The 15,103-nt window shown below is 47.4% G+C and overlaps 2 protein-coding genes across 3 annotated transcripts; both read left to right on the top strand.

Moving 5' to 3' along the window:
* Positions 1 to 2,119: 2,119 nt before the first annotated feature.
* LOC111073743 lies at positions 2,120 to 3,030 on the top strand. Its single transcript, XM_022366217.2, has one exon. It carries the CDS (start codon positions 2,231 to 2,233, stop codon positions 2,864 to 2,866), a length of 636 nt encoding a protein of 211 aa, XP_022221909.1. The 5' UTR covers positions 2,120 to 2,230; the 3' UTR covers positions 2,867 to 3,030.
* A 5,423-nt stretch (positions 3,031 to 8,453) lies between these two features.
* Positions 8,454 to 14,292, top strand: LOC111073730 (venom allergen 5). 2 transcript variants are annotated; one of them, XM_022366199.2, is made up of 5 exons: positions 8,454 to 8,567; positions 12,181 to 12,381; positions 12,784 to 13,042; positions 13,110 to 13,265; positions 13,426 to 13,732. In XM_022366199.2, exons 1-5 carry the CDS (start codon positions 8,483 to 8,485, stop codon positions 13,643 to 13,645), a joined length of 921 nt encoding a protein of 306 aa, XP_022221891.2. In that variant the 5' UTR covers positions 8,454 to 8,482; the 3' UTR covers positions 13,646 to 13,732. The 2 variants fall into 2 exon arrangements, with proteins under 2 accessions (XP_022221891.2, XP_022221890.2); XM_022366198.2 differs by having other exon boundaries at positions 13,110 to 14,292.
* The last annotated feature ends 811 nt before the right edge of the window (positions 14,293 to 15,103 follow it).

Genomic DNA, 15,103 nt, shown 5'->3' with positions numbered 1-15,103 from the left:
TTTAATGAGCAATCGCAAATGTTAAATAAATATGTTTCACTTGATTAATGCAAAATAAGGCAGTAACTGAGTGCCGAGTATTTCCGTTTTCAGCCGTTTCTCAGCCACTACTATACTACTTAGATTTACTATAATTGATCCCCGGACAATCTCGAAGTGGAGTTAATCTGGCGATCGAATGGGCTTACACGCAGCAGCCAGCAAGCAGCCTTCAACTTGGCATATGAATAATTTTAAATTCGGTGTATGAGAGCATGCCGTGCTGTGACTCGATAAACCAAGCAAGGCGAATCGATGAGCCATAGCCATAGCCATAGCCATAGCCACAGCCTCTGCGGGCGCAGACTTCTTGGCGTTCCTGTCCATTGACCCAGCATGTCGCGCCGCAGAAGAAGCAATCGTAAACTGGCAAGGCAGTCCCATGAAAAACTCCAGCTGACAGAGCTGGAAAAGAGATGGAGTCACAGCTCGAAGCTTGCGAATTTTATTTTATTTGGCCAGACCACAGACAAATGAGCCAGCCAGCGTACGGCGGAGACAACCAGTCACCACTCGTCGTAAATCTCTGGTTCGGTACGGCACAAAGGCAGCCCAGCTAATTCTTCAATAGAAATATAACCTGTTTCCAATTATCGTTTTGCATTTGGCTTGGGCTTTCGCCAGGGTCCAGGCACGGGCACCAAACACCACCCGATACCCACCTATGTATGGTAATTTTGGCTGGAACGTGTAGAACCTGGGGGGATGGGATGGGATGGCTTGTGTGTCTTTATGAAACAAATTGTTAGTGTCAATTAACATATGGGATGTGGCCAAATGATGCTGCGATGCTCCACAGACGACAGACGGCAGACGAAAGCCGTGGCACAGTGACGCACAGTCGATGGTAATGGGAGGGCATTTGCTTTGCTGGTCTCTGAACTAGTCAAAATAGAAGGGGATTCCATTCCGCGGACTTGGAACCATTTAAAAATACTAATGACAGGCCCATCAATAACCGGCCCGGGGGCTTAGTCAATTCCAATTAAATTTTCACAGCTTTTTTGCGATAGTGGAACCTGCTCCCACTCTGCTCGAGGTCACTGTTCCTGGCACAGTGCCAGTGCCAGTGGCAGTCACTGGAAAGGTCTGTAAGAAGGTGTCAAACGGGCTGCGCTCATCTGAAACGAATTAGCAGATCTTCCCGGAGAAGATCTTGGTGCAAGCCAAGCCAAGCCAAGCAGCCCAATGATGTCAAGCCATGAGAGGGGGTTTGCCCAACGCCACTATACCTCAACGAGCACCACCACCAGCTAACAATAAAGAGCCGCATCTTTATTTATAATTTCATTTATGGGCGCACTAATTCGTAGATTTGTTTTGGGACCCCGAGTGGCTATCATGAGTAATTCGATTGGGCAAATATTGAGCTGTACGCATGTCATTGAAGTTCGCGTGAAATTGTCAACGGATACGAGGGGCTATCATCGGCCATTACGGTAATAGCTTGTGCAAATATTTTCAGCCACCTTCAGCGGAATCCACATCCAGTGCTGACGCAGCGGCCAAAAGCCGAGTTCAATGGAATTGTTGTGCTCCGGTCTACGCGTCTCAGAGAAATGACCCACTCGCCTTGTTTCGACTTTACCTTCACACCCACACCAAGCATTTCTGGGTTAAATTCGCCGTGTAACATAGCCCAGCTGCACGGGCTGACTATATTCAGAGCACACGCGTCGCGTCGCGTCGGTCGGGCCGCTCCATGCGTAGAAGATTCATTGCCAAGTTCGTTGGCACTTCCGGAAGGTCACACAAAGAGATAATGGCCCACAAATCATAGCACAATTGTGTGACTGTTTGCAGAATTGGCCATGCTGGCACATATACGAATATGGCCCAGGGTCGATCTTTATCGCTCTCGGAGGCTGACAGAAAAAGTTTGTCGCCCCTTGTCGTATACACAAATTTGGCCTGGCCAACCCCGTAGATAGGGCATTAGTTGCATAAGGCAGGTTTATGATGTTCACCGATTTGCATACGCCTCGAATCGCATTATGGCTGACACTTTTCCGGCCTTTCTCAGTTGATTTTCTTACTGACAGACACACAGATAAAAGTGTCAATATATATAAAAATAAATATATACTTCAATAGAAATTCGGTTGAGCTGCGACCCGTTTGTGTTGTAGAAAAATTCTGCTTTTTGAGTATCGTTTCGGAATTGACAAATTTGTAGTGAAAATTCAGAGCCATGCAGAGGCGTCAACAGGAGAACTTTTACCAAGTGCTGAACGTGCCCGTGAACTCGAGCGATCAAGAAATCAAGAGCCGCTTCTTCGAGCTGTCCAAGAGGTATCATCCGGATGCCAACAGCCAGAGCGGCGACTCCGAGCGGTTCGCGAAGCTGTGTGAGGCGTATAACACGCTGCACAGGCCCAGCATGCGGAAGCAGTACGACACCAGCATGAAAATACAGCTGCAAAAGTACGCCCAGCTGGACAGAGTCCAGCAGAACGTTGGCAGCGTCTGGCAGCAGTTTCACACTCAAATGCGCAACAAGCAAAAGCGATGCTTCTACAATGGGATAGCAGGGCGGATGCCGACGACCGCCTTGGCCAGTTTGCTGCCCGTGAAAACGGCCGTGCTGGACCCAAGCCAGGGCTGTCGTATCGTGAACAGAGAGGCTCCACCCAGGTTCAAGTGGAACTTGTGCCGCACTGGGTTCAGTCTGTTCAGTGGACTGCTCATCCTGAGCTTCCTCATGGTGCGGCATGACAATCCCTGGTCGTTGCAGCCCCCAATACTATACGAAGCGAGCTCAAAGCGAGACGAACCGCCCTCTAGTTTGATGAGCAACACGTTGGATCTTCTGTGGGCTGGCTTCTAGGATATATTATTGGGTGGTCTGCACACTGCCGGGCTGTGGCCTGTCACCTGCCTTCTTCAATCTTTCCACCTAGCAGCGTGTCGAGGCATCTCATGCATATGCATGGGACGGGCATAATATTTTGTTAGATTTCTGACTGAAAAATATATAAATTTGCCCGTTAATTGTGTGAATCTCTCTCTTAAACTACAACATCTACCACGTCTGCCGTCTGATTATGCATAATTTGTCATTCCGCCGGACAGGGCAGCATAACTGATCGCAGATCGGACAAACGAGTTTCACCGTGTGGCTACAACACGCGGACAGGCAGACAGACAGGCAGGCAGAGACCGCTTCTAGTTCAGTTTTCAGCTAATTAAGAATTATGAAATTTAGCGCTTTTGCTTTTCATGTTACCCTACGCTAAAGGGGGGGCATCGATGACGACTGGTGATGTTCGAGTGCTTCTGTTTATGCTGAATACAGTTCATCGTATCTGCCTGATCACGCCTTCCCTTTCAGAGGGTATCGCATCTGTGACGCAAGTGTGTGCACAGTCGTTGAGCAGGCATCCTCTCACCTGTAGAACATCTGATGGCGACTCTATTCCCGTTCGGCGGGGCTGGTTAAACTTCCGCGCCGCTTGTGACCAAGCATGACCTTAGCTACGCTGACGCTGACCAACAGAAGATGTTCGCTTCGGCTCGGATAATAGACATATTTTGGCTTAAATATGTTCTATTATGATGCCATTAAATGGAACGTACAGTGGCAGAGTCTCGTCTACCAAGGCGAGCGACTGCCAACCTTGTCGGCTTAACAGCAACTATCAATTGGAGTCTGGTCTCTAATCAGATAGAATCTCTGGGGTGGGCGCTGGGCCGACAATTTACGGCTTGTTAAGACCAGCTGGAACCGTTAGTCAGACAGTAATACATACGTAATACGTGATACGTATAGTTTTGTTAATTTGACTATTGTATTTCCATTCCGTGTTCTGTTTTTCTTGCCCGTGTTATTTTTCAGTCTTAATGATAATGATAAATTATGATCAGTGCTTGGCTTTGATTAAGTTGTCGTTCAACGGGTCGCTTCTCTTGTCGAGAGGCTTAGGTTTGGTTCGCTTTCAAACATTTCGTATTGGATAGCAGATCAAATGCGCTGATATAGTTAACAAGCGAATTGAAACTGAGAACTCCAATCGGATCCGCGACACAAAAAAAAACAGCAGCAAAAAATGCAAAAATACCCAAACCAAAACATAAATCAATATTCGCATCGGGTGTCGATCCAAGCGATCCGAACGGGGCGCATGCGCAGCAGAGCGGCGCGATAAAGAGCGTTAAAATTATGTTCTGTCGCCTGGCCGGGCAGAATAAATACATACGGCGATTGGGGTCCATAATGAAGCCTATAAAGAGCCGGGGCGAAATCAGCTCAGCAGGCGCAAAGTGAAAAAATCACAAAAAATGGTCAAAAATTTATTGTACGCTGACGGCTTTTTAATGAAAATCGCTGGCTACCAAAGCGAATTAATGAAGGTGTGTGCGCATACATACATATATTATATACATATACATATAGCCATGTGTATCCCAGTTTCAGCTCTCCCCTCCCGTATCCACCATTTTTTTTTTGAGCTCGTTTCTGTGCCGACAAAAGTTCAAAACGAGAAAGAAACCGAACAACAACAAAAAAAGAGTCACACAAGCTATGATCAGCATATGAATCGGTTTAGCATAAGAATGAAAACGTTTCTCTAATGAAAATTGTTTATGGTTTATTCGACAATCTCCCTTCATTCATTCATTCAAACACGTGTTCGACATGGCTTATTGACTTATTTTCGATCTTAGAATTAAGTATGATTGAAAAACCTTACAAAAATAACTGGAAGTGCCTTGTAGCTGCTCGCTCTAGTAGCTCTCCGATTTCCATTCCCATTCCGATGCCGATTCCGATTCCGACTGCGCCGTTTGTTAATGGAGTTCTCTCACGCGCACAACTTCATCATAAACGCCATCGGCATGACATTTTAATTATGTTGCTGTCAAATTGCCTGCCGGCCAGTCAGACAGTCTGGCGGCCAGGTTTCAATTGTAATTAATAATATTTTAATAATACCCGTACCCGTACTCGTTGGCATCGCTTTTGGCGGCTTGTGGGGCAGCTCAGGCGGGTCGCTAAGGCGCCGTCAAGTGCAAAAATTGAAATGTTATGGAAATGTTTTGTCATAGACTGAGATCAAATGGAGATGAGCACCACAAACTGAGTCAGCGTGAGTGAGTGACTACTGTTTTGTGGGTGACTGTGTCAGCTTTGGCATGGCAAAACTTTACGCAATTTAAAATCCATAACCTACAACATAACTTGCAGTTAATATAAGTACTCAGTAATATACGTATCTAGTATACAAATATTGCAGAAATCCAAACTTAAATGTACAGTTTTTTATATGCTCCGACTTCATTCGCTTTCAGCTAAAATTAAGTAAAATTCTTATATGACTTGCATGTTTTTTTTTCACATTTTCTGAAACCCTTTGTAAATCTGCGCTCCGCCCATCTTAGTTTTGCTTTCAAAACAGATTTACGAGTACTTGTAATGCCAATATTTAGTCCACTAGTAAAGTGGTGGTCATCTCTGGCGTTCGGTCAAGACGGAGTGGATTGGAGGCGGAGCTGCTCGAAGTGTTTATGCGGAAAGATTAATGGCAACGGAAGCGATATCGGCAACAAGGATGCGCTTGAGTGACGTTGATGTGGCCACTTGACACCTGCATTGCCAAGTCGAGTATTAATAACAATATTGCCTGCCGTCAATGGAAATGCCACTTATGAGCATCTAAAATATATAGGAAAACTGACGAGTGTCAATATGCATGGAGAGTTCCGCAAGGCGATCGCTGAGATATCGCGCAAACAAACTCGAACGGCTAGCAAATGTTACGAGCACTAGGAATGACTGATTAGAGAAGTTATCAGCGACCTTGCGTGTGCGTTATTGTATCATCATCAAATGGGAAACCTGTGTTGGCCCCACTCTCCGACATGACTGACCTTATTGACAGCGTTCTGGCTTTCTAACTGAGTGAAGGTGTTGCGGCTCGGAAGGCGGTTCATGGGTATGGGCATGGGCATGGGCAACGGGCATGCCTATGTCTCGTATGAATATTTATAACTAAAACTAGGCAATTAATTTATTCCGTCTTGGACATTGTTTTATTTTTTACTTTCTTCATCTACATATGCAAACACAAAAAATTTTATATTTAGAATGCGAACAGCTGAAGAGAAACTCGTTTCTTGGTTATTTTTAAATGATAGATACTATTTCGAGAGTTAAGTATGATCGTAAAACTGAACACGAATCTGCACCCACCTAACTGGCTAGCCACTGCAAGTCCAGAGACACACAGGCCACACAGAGATCACCGCATGATTCAGGGTACGCTTCAGCATAACTGGGTCGGCGGGGTGATTCACAGGGCTGAATGTTACACCGATCCACATAAATAATGCATTCGGCAGGATTTCAGTGGAAAGTGTTGCTCACCAATAATTCCGAGCTGAGGGAAATGTCAATGGGTGCGTGAATGGATGAGGAAAGGAGCTGCATGGGTGGCGTGGCGGCTGATGTTCAAATCAGCAGCACGCGCAACGCAACAAAGACATTAAATTGAGTCATAAAGCCACACAATGGCAACAAGCAACAACCTGAGGAGGAACAACCACAACAACAACAACCACAACAACGGCGGCAGCAACAACAACAACAACCAGAAGAACGGCTACAACCACTTCGATATCAGTCGGATGATACCAAGTGCTGTTAAATTGAGTTAAATGAGGTGTTGGGAATTTTTTACTTTGCTTAACATGCGCATAAATGTACGCGGCTTATTCGCGGACATGCTCGTATCGACGGGTCGACAGACACTCCGATACGTACGTACGTACGTATACGTATTTAAATGCAAATACTTGGAAGGAGAATGGACTGGAGTGCTAGTGGTAGTGCTATGGATGTGGATGGTGGAGCAGCAGCAGAAGCAGAGGAAATCGAAGGCCAATAATGTTTGTTTAAATTTTAGCTGCATGTGTCTTGCTTCAGCAATACAAATAAAACCACAGTGAGTAGGAAATGTACGCTACCATTCAGAACACAATGCGAAATCGAGTGGAATAGGAAGAGGCTGGGCTGGGCTGGGCAGGGCAGGGGCGAAGCAACAGCAAAATGAACAACAGAGAACGTGTTTCGGGCATATGTTTATTTCATATTTCTGTAAAGCATAATTTTTAATATTTATGTAGTTTTCGTGAAATAAAATAAATCAGCGGGGCAGCAGAGACGTCACTGCCTGATCACTGATCGCTGGACCCTGGGATTGGAACTGCAACTGGGATTGGGACATGGGACGTGGGACATTCCCTTATACAAAACGTCATGTGTGGCATCCGTATGGGCAGAGGTAGAGGCACTAAAACGAGGTGAAATAACCAGAACCAGTTAGCAGTTGCGCCAGTTGCCAGGCAAAGATCGCCTGGGATGGGTTATGTCCATGCTGCTGGGGATGCTGTGGCTGCTGGGGCTGCCGGCTCAATCGTTTGTACTTGTTAATGGCTTTGTACGCGTAATTATTTTGGCAAGAAGTCAGATTGCCGCCTGGTCGCGATTCGAGGCGGAAATGCGGACATGGCCAGTGCGTACGAACGGGTGTACCGATGTGAATGTGCACCGATGGCCCTACTTTATCTGGTACCCGTCTGGTGAAAGGATCTGGCGGCATTTGTTCTGCTGCTCAGCGCTGTGTATTTAATTGGGTGTTTTTATTGGTTTTTAATGATACGCGAAATGATCGAAGCTGCGACTGGACTCCGCTCCTGGCCGCAGGGCACCTGCTGCTGCTGTCCCAGTCTCCCTCAATGTCCCATGCCACGCCCCGTGCGCAGCCAAGTGATTGTTGCCGAACCAGCAGCATGCATGATTGATATTGGGTTCAATCTGCTCTGCTCTGCTCTTCTTCTCTCTCCCTTCCTCTGCCGCTGTCTTTGGCTCTGACTCTGGGCGCAATTATTCAAAGAACCCTAAAGCAGGGCCCGGGCAACATGTTGCCCGCAGCATGTTGATAAGCCGCCGCTGCGACTGCGCAGCGTCTGCTCTCCCGCGTTCTCTCTCGCTCCCCCACTCTGTCACTGTTTCGCCGTCTCTGCTCTCCACGCACTCAATCAGCAGGTGCTGCCGATCAGCAGCAGCTTCTTCGAAGTCGCCGCATCGGCATCGGTATAAAAGCGTCGGCGCCGAGCAGCCGCTAATCAAACAGACGACGCCTTCAAGTCTAGCTGCACGTACACGAGAGTGGAGTTGGAGTCGTCGGCAAATTTCGTGGCGCTTTTTTCGGTTTCTGGCAGAACGGCAGCAGAGTCTGTCCCAAAATTGTGATACAAAAATTTCCCACCAAATTCAAATTGAATGCCAAGTGTATGAATCCAAATATAACACTGTCGTACATGAAGAGGTTATATTTAGTCGATAAGAAAGTGCCCAACTAGTGCGGGTATCCAAAAAAGAAACGAGTGCTTCAAATCTACAAATCAAATACAAATTAAATCAAATTCATAAATCAAATCCAAAATGATGCAGCACAGTGCTTTGCTTCTGTCCACCATCCTGATCGTCTCCTGTGGAGCGGCAATCGCCTGCAGCGGAAAGATAATTGGTAAGCCCTCCACGACACATCCAACCCGAGTGGACGCACCCTGTTCACAGATATCTGGGGTGCTTCCAAAGTGCCATTGAGAATAGAAGTCGGCTGCATGCCTGGCATGCATAAATAGAGCTCCAATAGATGGTTTCCTTTATTTTTTTTATTTTTTTCTAGTTCAGTTTGTACACGTTTTTGCCATTTGTTTTGTGTATAAAGAGCCACCTGGTAATGGGCAAATATTTGCCCACATCGTTATATCGGATAGTGTTTTTAGCGAGGTGCGCGTAAGAACTTTTCCCGAACATACAGTCTTACATACAGACCTACATCCATATGTAAATGCTTCTTAGCATATCCAAAAATAGCAACCAACATTGGCTACAACGAGTCGCCTTTTTTTATTTTTGCCTGCCTGTTTTTATTGGGTGTATTGCATAATGAATAAAATAGTTTAGAAAAGCAACAAACACTGGCGGCATATTACTTAAGAGCCTTCCGAGTGGGGGAAACGGAAACCGGTTCGGTTCAAATATCAAGTTTTATATAATACTTATCAAAATGCTCTGTTGAGGTAAATGTATTTTGGGTGGCTGACCTGTCAACTGTCGTCAGAGGCCAGTCAACTTCTCAGATCACTCGCCTTGCAGAACCCTTGGCATCCGATCAATTCGGTCTAACAATCAAGCGAAACGGAGCAGAATATCTGTCTAAAAAGTATGATTAAAGAGCTCATTGAACCAATAATCCAAATTTGCTTTAATAATTATGCGGAGATCACAGGCGCCACCAAAACAAAAAATGTACGCAAATTAAATGCGCCAGCAAAAATTATACAAATCATTCGATTTTAATGGGTCATTGCCGCGCTGCCAGAGTCGTTTCAGTTTCAGGAATAGCTTAATATCTCAAAATGCCCAAAAAAAATCGTTTTATTGTTCTTTGTTCTGCACAGGCAAGGCGGCGCCCAGTCCGTGTGTTGGCCAAAACAAATTTCAGACATAAAAAAAAACGAGATGAAAACAAAAAGTTTTTATAGTGCGCGTGTGCGTCGCTGATTGATGATTGCTTTTATGCCTTTGTCTTCGGCTCGTAGGTATCCAACACAAATCATTGATTTCATTGATTCAAAATGTGTATAAATACGTATATATACCTATGCATATGCATATATGTATAGAATTTCACAGTTATAGTTGTATCCATGCTGCCTCAATGGTATCAGAGCTGTTTAGCTCATATCTGTGGCTTAAGCGTTTTGCTGCGGCATCAATCAAAAGCGACCAGTGCTAATAATGTAATTAAATATGTAGATACGCAACGGACAACAGGCGGCAACGGTTACAAGCGACAGGGTACCGGGTACCAGGGTGCCAGGGTGCCAGGGTACAGGGTACACAGGGCTAGTTGTAGTGATAATCAGTGAATGATAAATGAAACTGAAACGGAACATAAAGCATAACTATGAAAATTAACTCGCGCTAAATGCGGCAGGGATTTTTCAACGTCTGGCAGTCCTTGCCCCTGTCTGCGGCCCTGTCCTGGCCACGACACGCTCAAGGTGAAGTCAACGCCTGGCCACAACGAAATGCAGTTAAGCACTTGTTAACATATTGTCGGCATTTGGCTCTGGTCTCTGGCCACTAGTCTCTGGTCTCCGCTGTCTGGTCTCGGGTATGGGGCCAGTTTCTACAGCAAGTTCGTTGCCTGAGTCTTTCGACACCGAGAGGCACAAAATTATTGCAAGCTGTTGACGTTTCGTTGTCAACATTATCTCCTCCATCTCAGGCCGCAGCCACAGTCACAGGCACAGTCACAGGCTCAGCATCAGCAGCAAGCACTTTGTTCTGTGTTCGTTTTATTGACGGACTAAGAATATGTAAATGTGGCTGTTGCGGAAACTGATCGACAGCTTTATGTGCAATTTGTCAGCGAAGGTAGTTCACAAATTTGCATAGCGCCTCCAGTTGCAGCCACAGAGCGGCACCGAGCCCCGTAATCACTCGGGCGTGATGCCCTGAACAGGGGCCATCCGCAGCTTGGATTTCCATATTGATACAAATGTAGCATAATTTGACAGCTGCGGTCAACTCAGAGTCTTCGGTTTTGAGTCTTACGATCATCGCTCATTGGCTATTTTTAGTCGACGTTCGAAGCCAGTCCCAGTCCCAGTGCCAGTGCCAGTCCCCGGCCCAATCTCTTTCCCAGACTCGAAGCCGGGGCAACCTTGGGAGCGTATTAAGATTAAGCTAAAGCAAACGCCGTGTTTAACATTCTGCCTTAAACACTTCTCGGCTTTTGTTGGCCAACAGCTGTATTGACATCTAGACCCATATTTGTGCGAACGGCAGCAAAGCGAAGCTGCAAATTATTTACCCACCGATCGGCGCTGGGCGCGTCAACTTGTCTGACTTTGAGTCTCGATCCGACTCTGACAGACACGTCCCGGCACTTGACCGGTCGGCGAGATGCCATGGTCAAGCTGCGACTCAGAATTGGAGAAGGGAAAGAGATAGAGACGGAAGCCCAAGCCAAGCCAAGTCCTGTCCGGAGCGGAGCTGAGCGGAACGGACCTAAATGCTATCACGTCTCTCGTGGGCAATCAGCGCCCATCGGCTCGACCATTATTATAATTATTAAAAATTATTAAGCGCGTGTAATTATTTAAATGAAATGGGTCAGCCTGCTCTGCTCTCCTCTGCCCTGCAACTGGCTACAATGGCAACGCCCCTCGCCAGGCAAGGACCCATTTCCGCAGCGCATTTCACGTGCGCCTTCTGTGGACCCAGCGTAATTAGCACCCTGCGGCAGTTCTGCTAAAGTCCAGCGATCCCATCCGCTGACACACTTCAAGCAAACGTCATGAGTCAGGCGCCGTAAGACCACGACTATTGATCAGCCAGTTAAAAGATATATTCCTCCTATATGCGGCGAGTATGTGTACAAAAAAAATCATCAAAATTGGCTAATGGCAATGCGCTGTCTTTTTAATTGACGCCTTTGAATAGCACGCGCCGCGTCGTTTTTTTCTTCTGTTTTTTGCTGTTTTTTGGTTTTTTGCATTTCATTTCGTGGATTTCGTGAATTTCGTGAATTTCGTGGATTTCGCTTAGATGTTTAGATGTTCTGTATTCTATTTTAATGGTCAAACATTATCGAAACCGGTCCGGGGTTAGCGGTTAGCGGCTTGCGGTTTGCTCTTCGCTCTTAGGAAAGTGATACGAATGTCTTGTGATGTGTGCGGGCAACCGGCTCGTTACATAAAGCAAATCGTGGACAATTCGGAGCACACGTATCGTATCTGCGGGCAAATAATTAAAATATGTAAAACAAAGGCAAGGCAGATGTAAATTTCCGAACCCCACTTGGGTTTTCTTCCACCTGAATCCGAATCGGATGAAATTTCGGCAAATATTAACTCAATTCAAACCGGCTGCGAGTCGCTTCCATAGTGTGGGGCAAAGCCTCGAAGAAATCTCCAAATTCAACATTTTAATGCAAACAAAAATAGAAATGATAACATTCTCCACGGCCCCCGATCGCTGACCGTGGCCTCATGCATATTCTCATATTCTACGCCGGCCCCTAATACTCGTAATTTATGCAAATCTCGACCTAATCATTTCAGCATCGGGCATCAGCACGGAAGAGAGATCAATCATCTTGCAGGAACACAATCGCCTAAGGCAGCTCGTGGCCACCGGACGCTACCCGGGCCAGCCAGGAGCGGAGAACATGCGCGAGATCGTCTGGGACGAGGAGCTGGCTGCAAGGGCACAGAAGTGGGCCGACAACTGTCAGTTCCGTCACGATCCGCATCGCACAATAAGTAAGTTGTCTGCTCCATAAGTCTGCTCCCTCTTTCCCCTCATCTCTTTCCCCACCCCCCACACCCGAACACGAGGAGATGGAACCCAACCCTTTATCGCATAGCATTAGGCGCGGATCTTTCGGTTTTGTGGTTTGCATGCGCAATGGTAATGCTCATTTTGATTGATTCTGCCACTAGCTAAGAGCAGTGGCGTTGTCTGAAGATATATCTCTGAGCCTAGTTCATAAGAGTCATCATCCTTTTCATACTCTGCCTGCACGTTTCGCTTTTAAAACACTAAAACTAACCCCAACTCACGGCCCAGCACCCGCATCCCCCACATCCACGTTGTCTGTCCTACCGGGCAGACCCACAGAAAAGGGGAGCTAGAGACTAATCTGTTTTCACGTGTACCGACAGATCGCTTTACCATGGGCCAGAACCTGGCCATTATCTGGAGCACGGCACCGCTGGACGCCGATGACGGTGACTTTCCCTCTCGCATCCAGAGCTGGTTCAACGAGGTGCAGAAGTACTCCTTCGGCGACGCCTGGTCCCCCAAAACGGGACACTACTCGCAGCTCGTCTGGGGCGAGACGAGCCTCGTGGGCTGCGGCTATGCTGAGTACAAGGATGCCAGCAAATACAACAAGCTCTACGTGTGCAACTACGGGCCAGGGTGAGTGTGAACACGATCCATTCCAGCCGAACTTGAGGTTATAATGTCATTCGATTTGTTCTTGCAGCGGCAACGTGGTGGGTTTCAATCCGTATGAGGTGGGGAAGCCCGCCTGCTCCACCTACGGCATGAAGCCCTCGTCGAAATATCAGGGTCTGTGCGCGGCCCCAGGAGCATCGCCGGCGGCAAGCAACAGCGTCTACGGAGGCAACACCATTGAAACGTATGAGTACAGCAACGGCAACAGCAACCCAAAGCACAATAACAACCAGCCGACTAACAACATTAACAAGAGCCAACCCACCTACAACCTCAACCGATTCTACAATAATCCCAAACACCCCTCTGCCAACCCACTGTCCACCTATCCCACCCACCCACAGGCAGCAGCGGCGGCAGCGACGTCCGGCGGCAGCTCGTTTGGCACCGCCTCGCGCGGCGGCAGCCACGCCTACACTACTGAGGCCAATCAACGGCAACGGCAGCCGGAGCCATCGGCGTTCCAGTCCGGCCGCTACAAGCATAAGCTGGAGGCGTACCGCCCCTCAGCAGCCGAGTTTGAGAAGTCCGTACACAAGCATACCATTCTACGCACCTTTATAGAGCAGACTCCGAGCCAGAATCGGCAGCAAACGGAGGCGGAGGCTGAGGCACAAGCGGTGGTGGATGCCGAGCAGGAGCAGACGGTGGCACCCAGCACACGGAAGCCGAGTCGCGGCTGGAGCCTGTTGACGTGGCGTGGCTGAAGACTGCCAGGGAGAAGAATGTCCCCCCTCATACTCGTATGCCGCACAATGTATTAGGCCCGCGCCTCCCCATTAATAGCTACTATGTAGTGCCATTAGAAAACCACTGAACCACCATCATCGATTCTGACCCCACCCATCACCCAACACCAATCGCCCCCTAGCCCTAGCCAATTGTAGGTTCTTATTTAAGCATGTACTCTATGCCCCACAATCACAATCACAGTCCAGACAACTGCCATGCGACACAGCCCTAATTCCTAGTGCTGTAACTGCTTCTGTAAATTATTTACTATATACTGAAAACTGAACGAATTTTGGCTGCCTGTAAGCTAACCAGAAGGCGTAGCAGGAGCAGGTCGACTCACCCAGACGAATGTTTGTATCAAATGTTTACTACCCACTTAACTGTCATTCTGTTAACCAATCGATCGGCATTCAACATCAATCAGCTAGTTGTAGTATTGTGTTCAAGCAAATAAAACAAGAAAATTGATTTGTAAATTTTTAATTTGTATTTTGAATATTGTCTGTGTCGTGCTTAGTACGCAATCAACAGACAAAGTCTGTTTGAATTGATGCCGGTTCAAAGCTGACTGCTACAACGTCTTGGCTCTTGCAAGCTCCAACGAGCTCCAAGTTCCACGTAAGAGCAGTGCAAAAGAGTACAGTGCGGCAGCTAAGAGAGCGCCGCTTTAGCTGCGCATGCGCTGGCGCTGAATGCTCTGCTGAATGAGAGTCTGCCCCTGGAGAGCTCACAGCTGGCATGTGGGTGGAAGTTTTGACGGGGGGTATGTGGCCGCCTTCAGCTGGTGCGACAAGTGCAGCAAGACCCACCCACACGCACAATTAAAACGACTGTTTGCCTGATGACAAAAGAGCAAAGCAAAGCAGGGAAGAGGGCGGAGCAGAAGCGGAGCAACAATCCAAATGTTGCTAATGAGCCTCAATGGCAATTGTATCTAATTTGTGTGCGCTGCCTGCGGAATTCAGCACGTGAGTGTGGGGGTGTGTGTGTGTGTGTGTGTGTGTGTGTGTGTGTGTGTGCTGGGAATCCTTGCACCAGCTCAAGGTCGTCCGTGCCATGTCGTCGTGTCATATCAGGTGCGCTCACGTCTTCCTGGCAGCTGAGTGCACAGGTGGAACCTTGGAAAAGTTTCCTTTCAGATAGCTTCTACCCCTTTGGCCAGAGCCTGCCCTCGCTGCCATCCGAATGTTACCAAAGTGCTTTTTGATAAGCATCCACAGAAGGGTAATCAAAGCTGTGACTTTCGCTGCCCGCTTATCAGCCATGAGGCGACAGTACTTCCGCTTT

Source organism: Drosophila obscura, unplaced genomic scaffold (assembly GCF_018151105.1).
Source record: "Drosophila obscura isolate BZ-5 IFL unplaced genomic scaffold, ASM1815110v1 contig_150, whole genome shotgun sequence".
Taxonomy (NCBI): domain Eukaryota; kingdom Metazoa; phylum Arthropoda; class Insecta; order Diptera; family Drosophilidae; genus Drosophila; species Drosophila obscura.
Note: the sequence above shows the minus strand (reverse complement) of the source record. Positions and strands in the feature narration are given on the sequence as shown.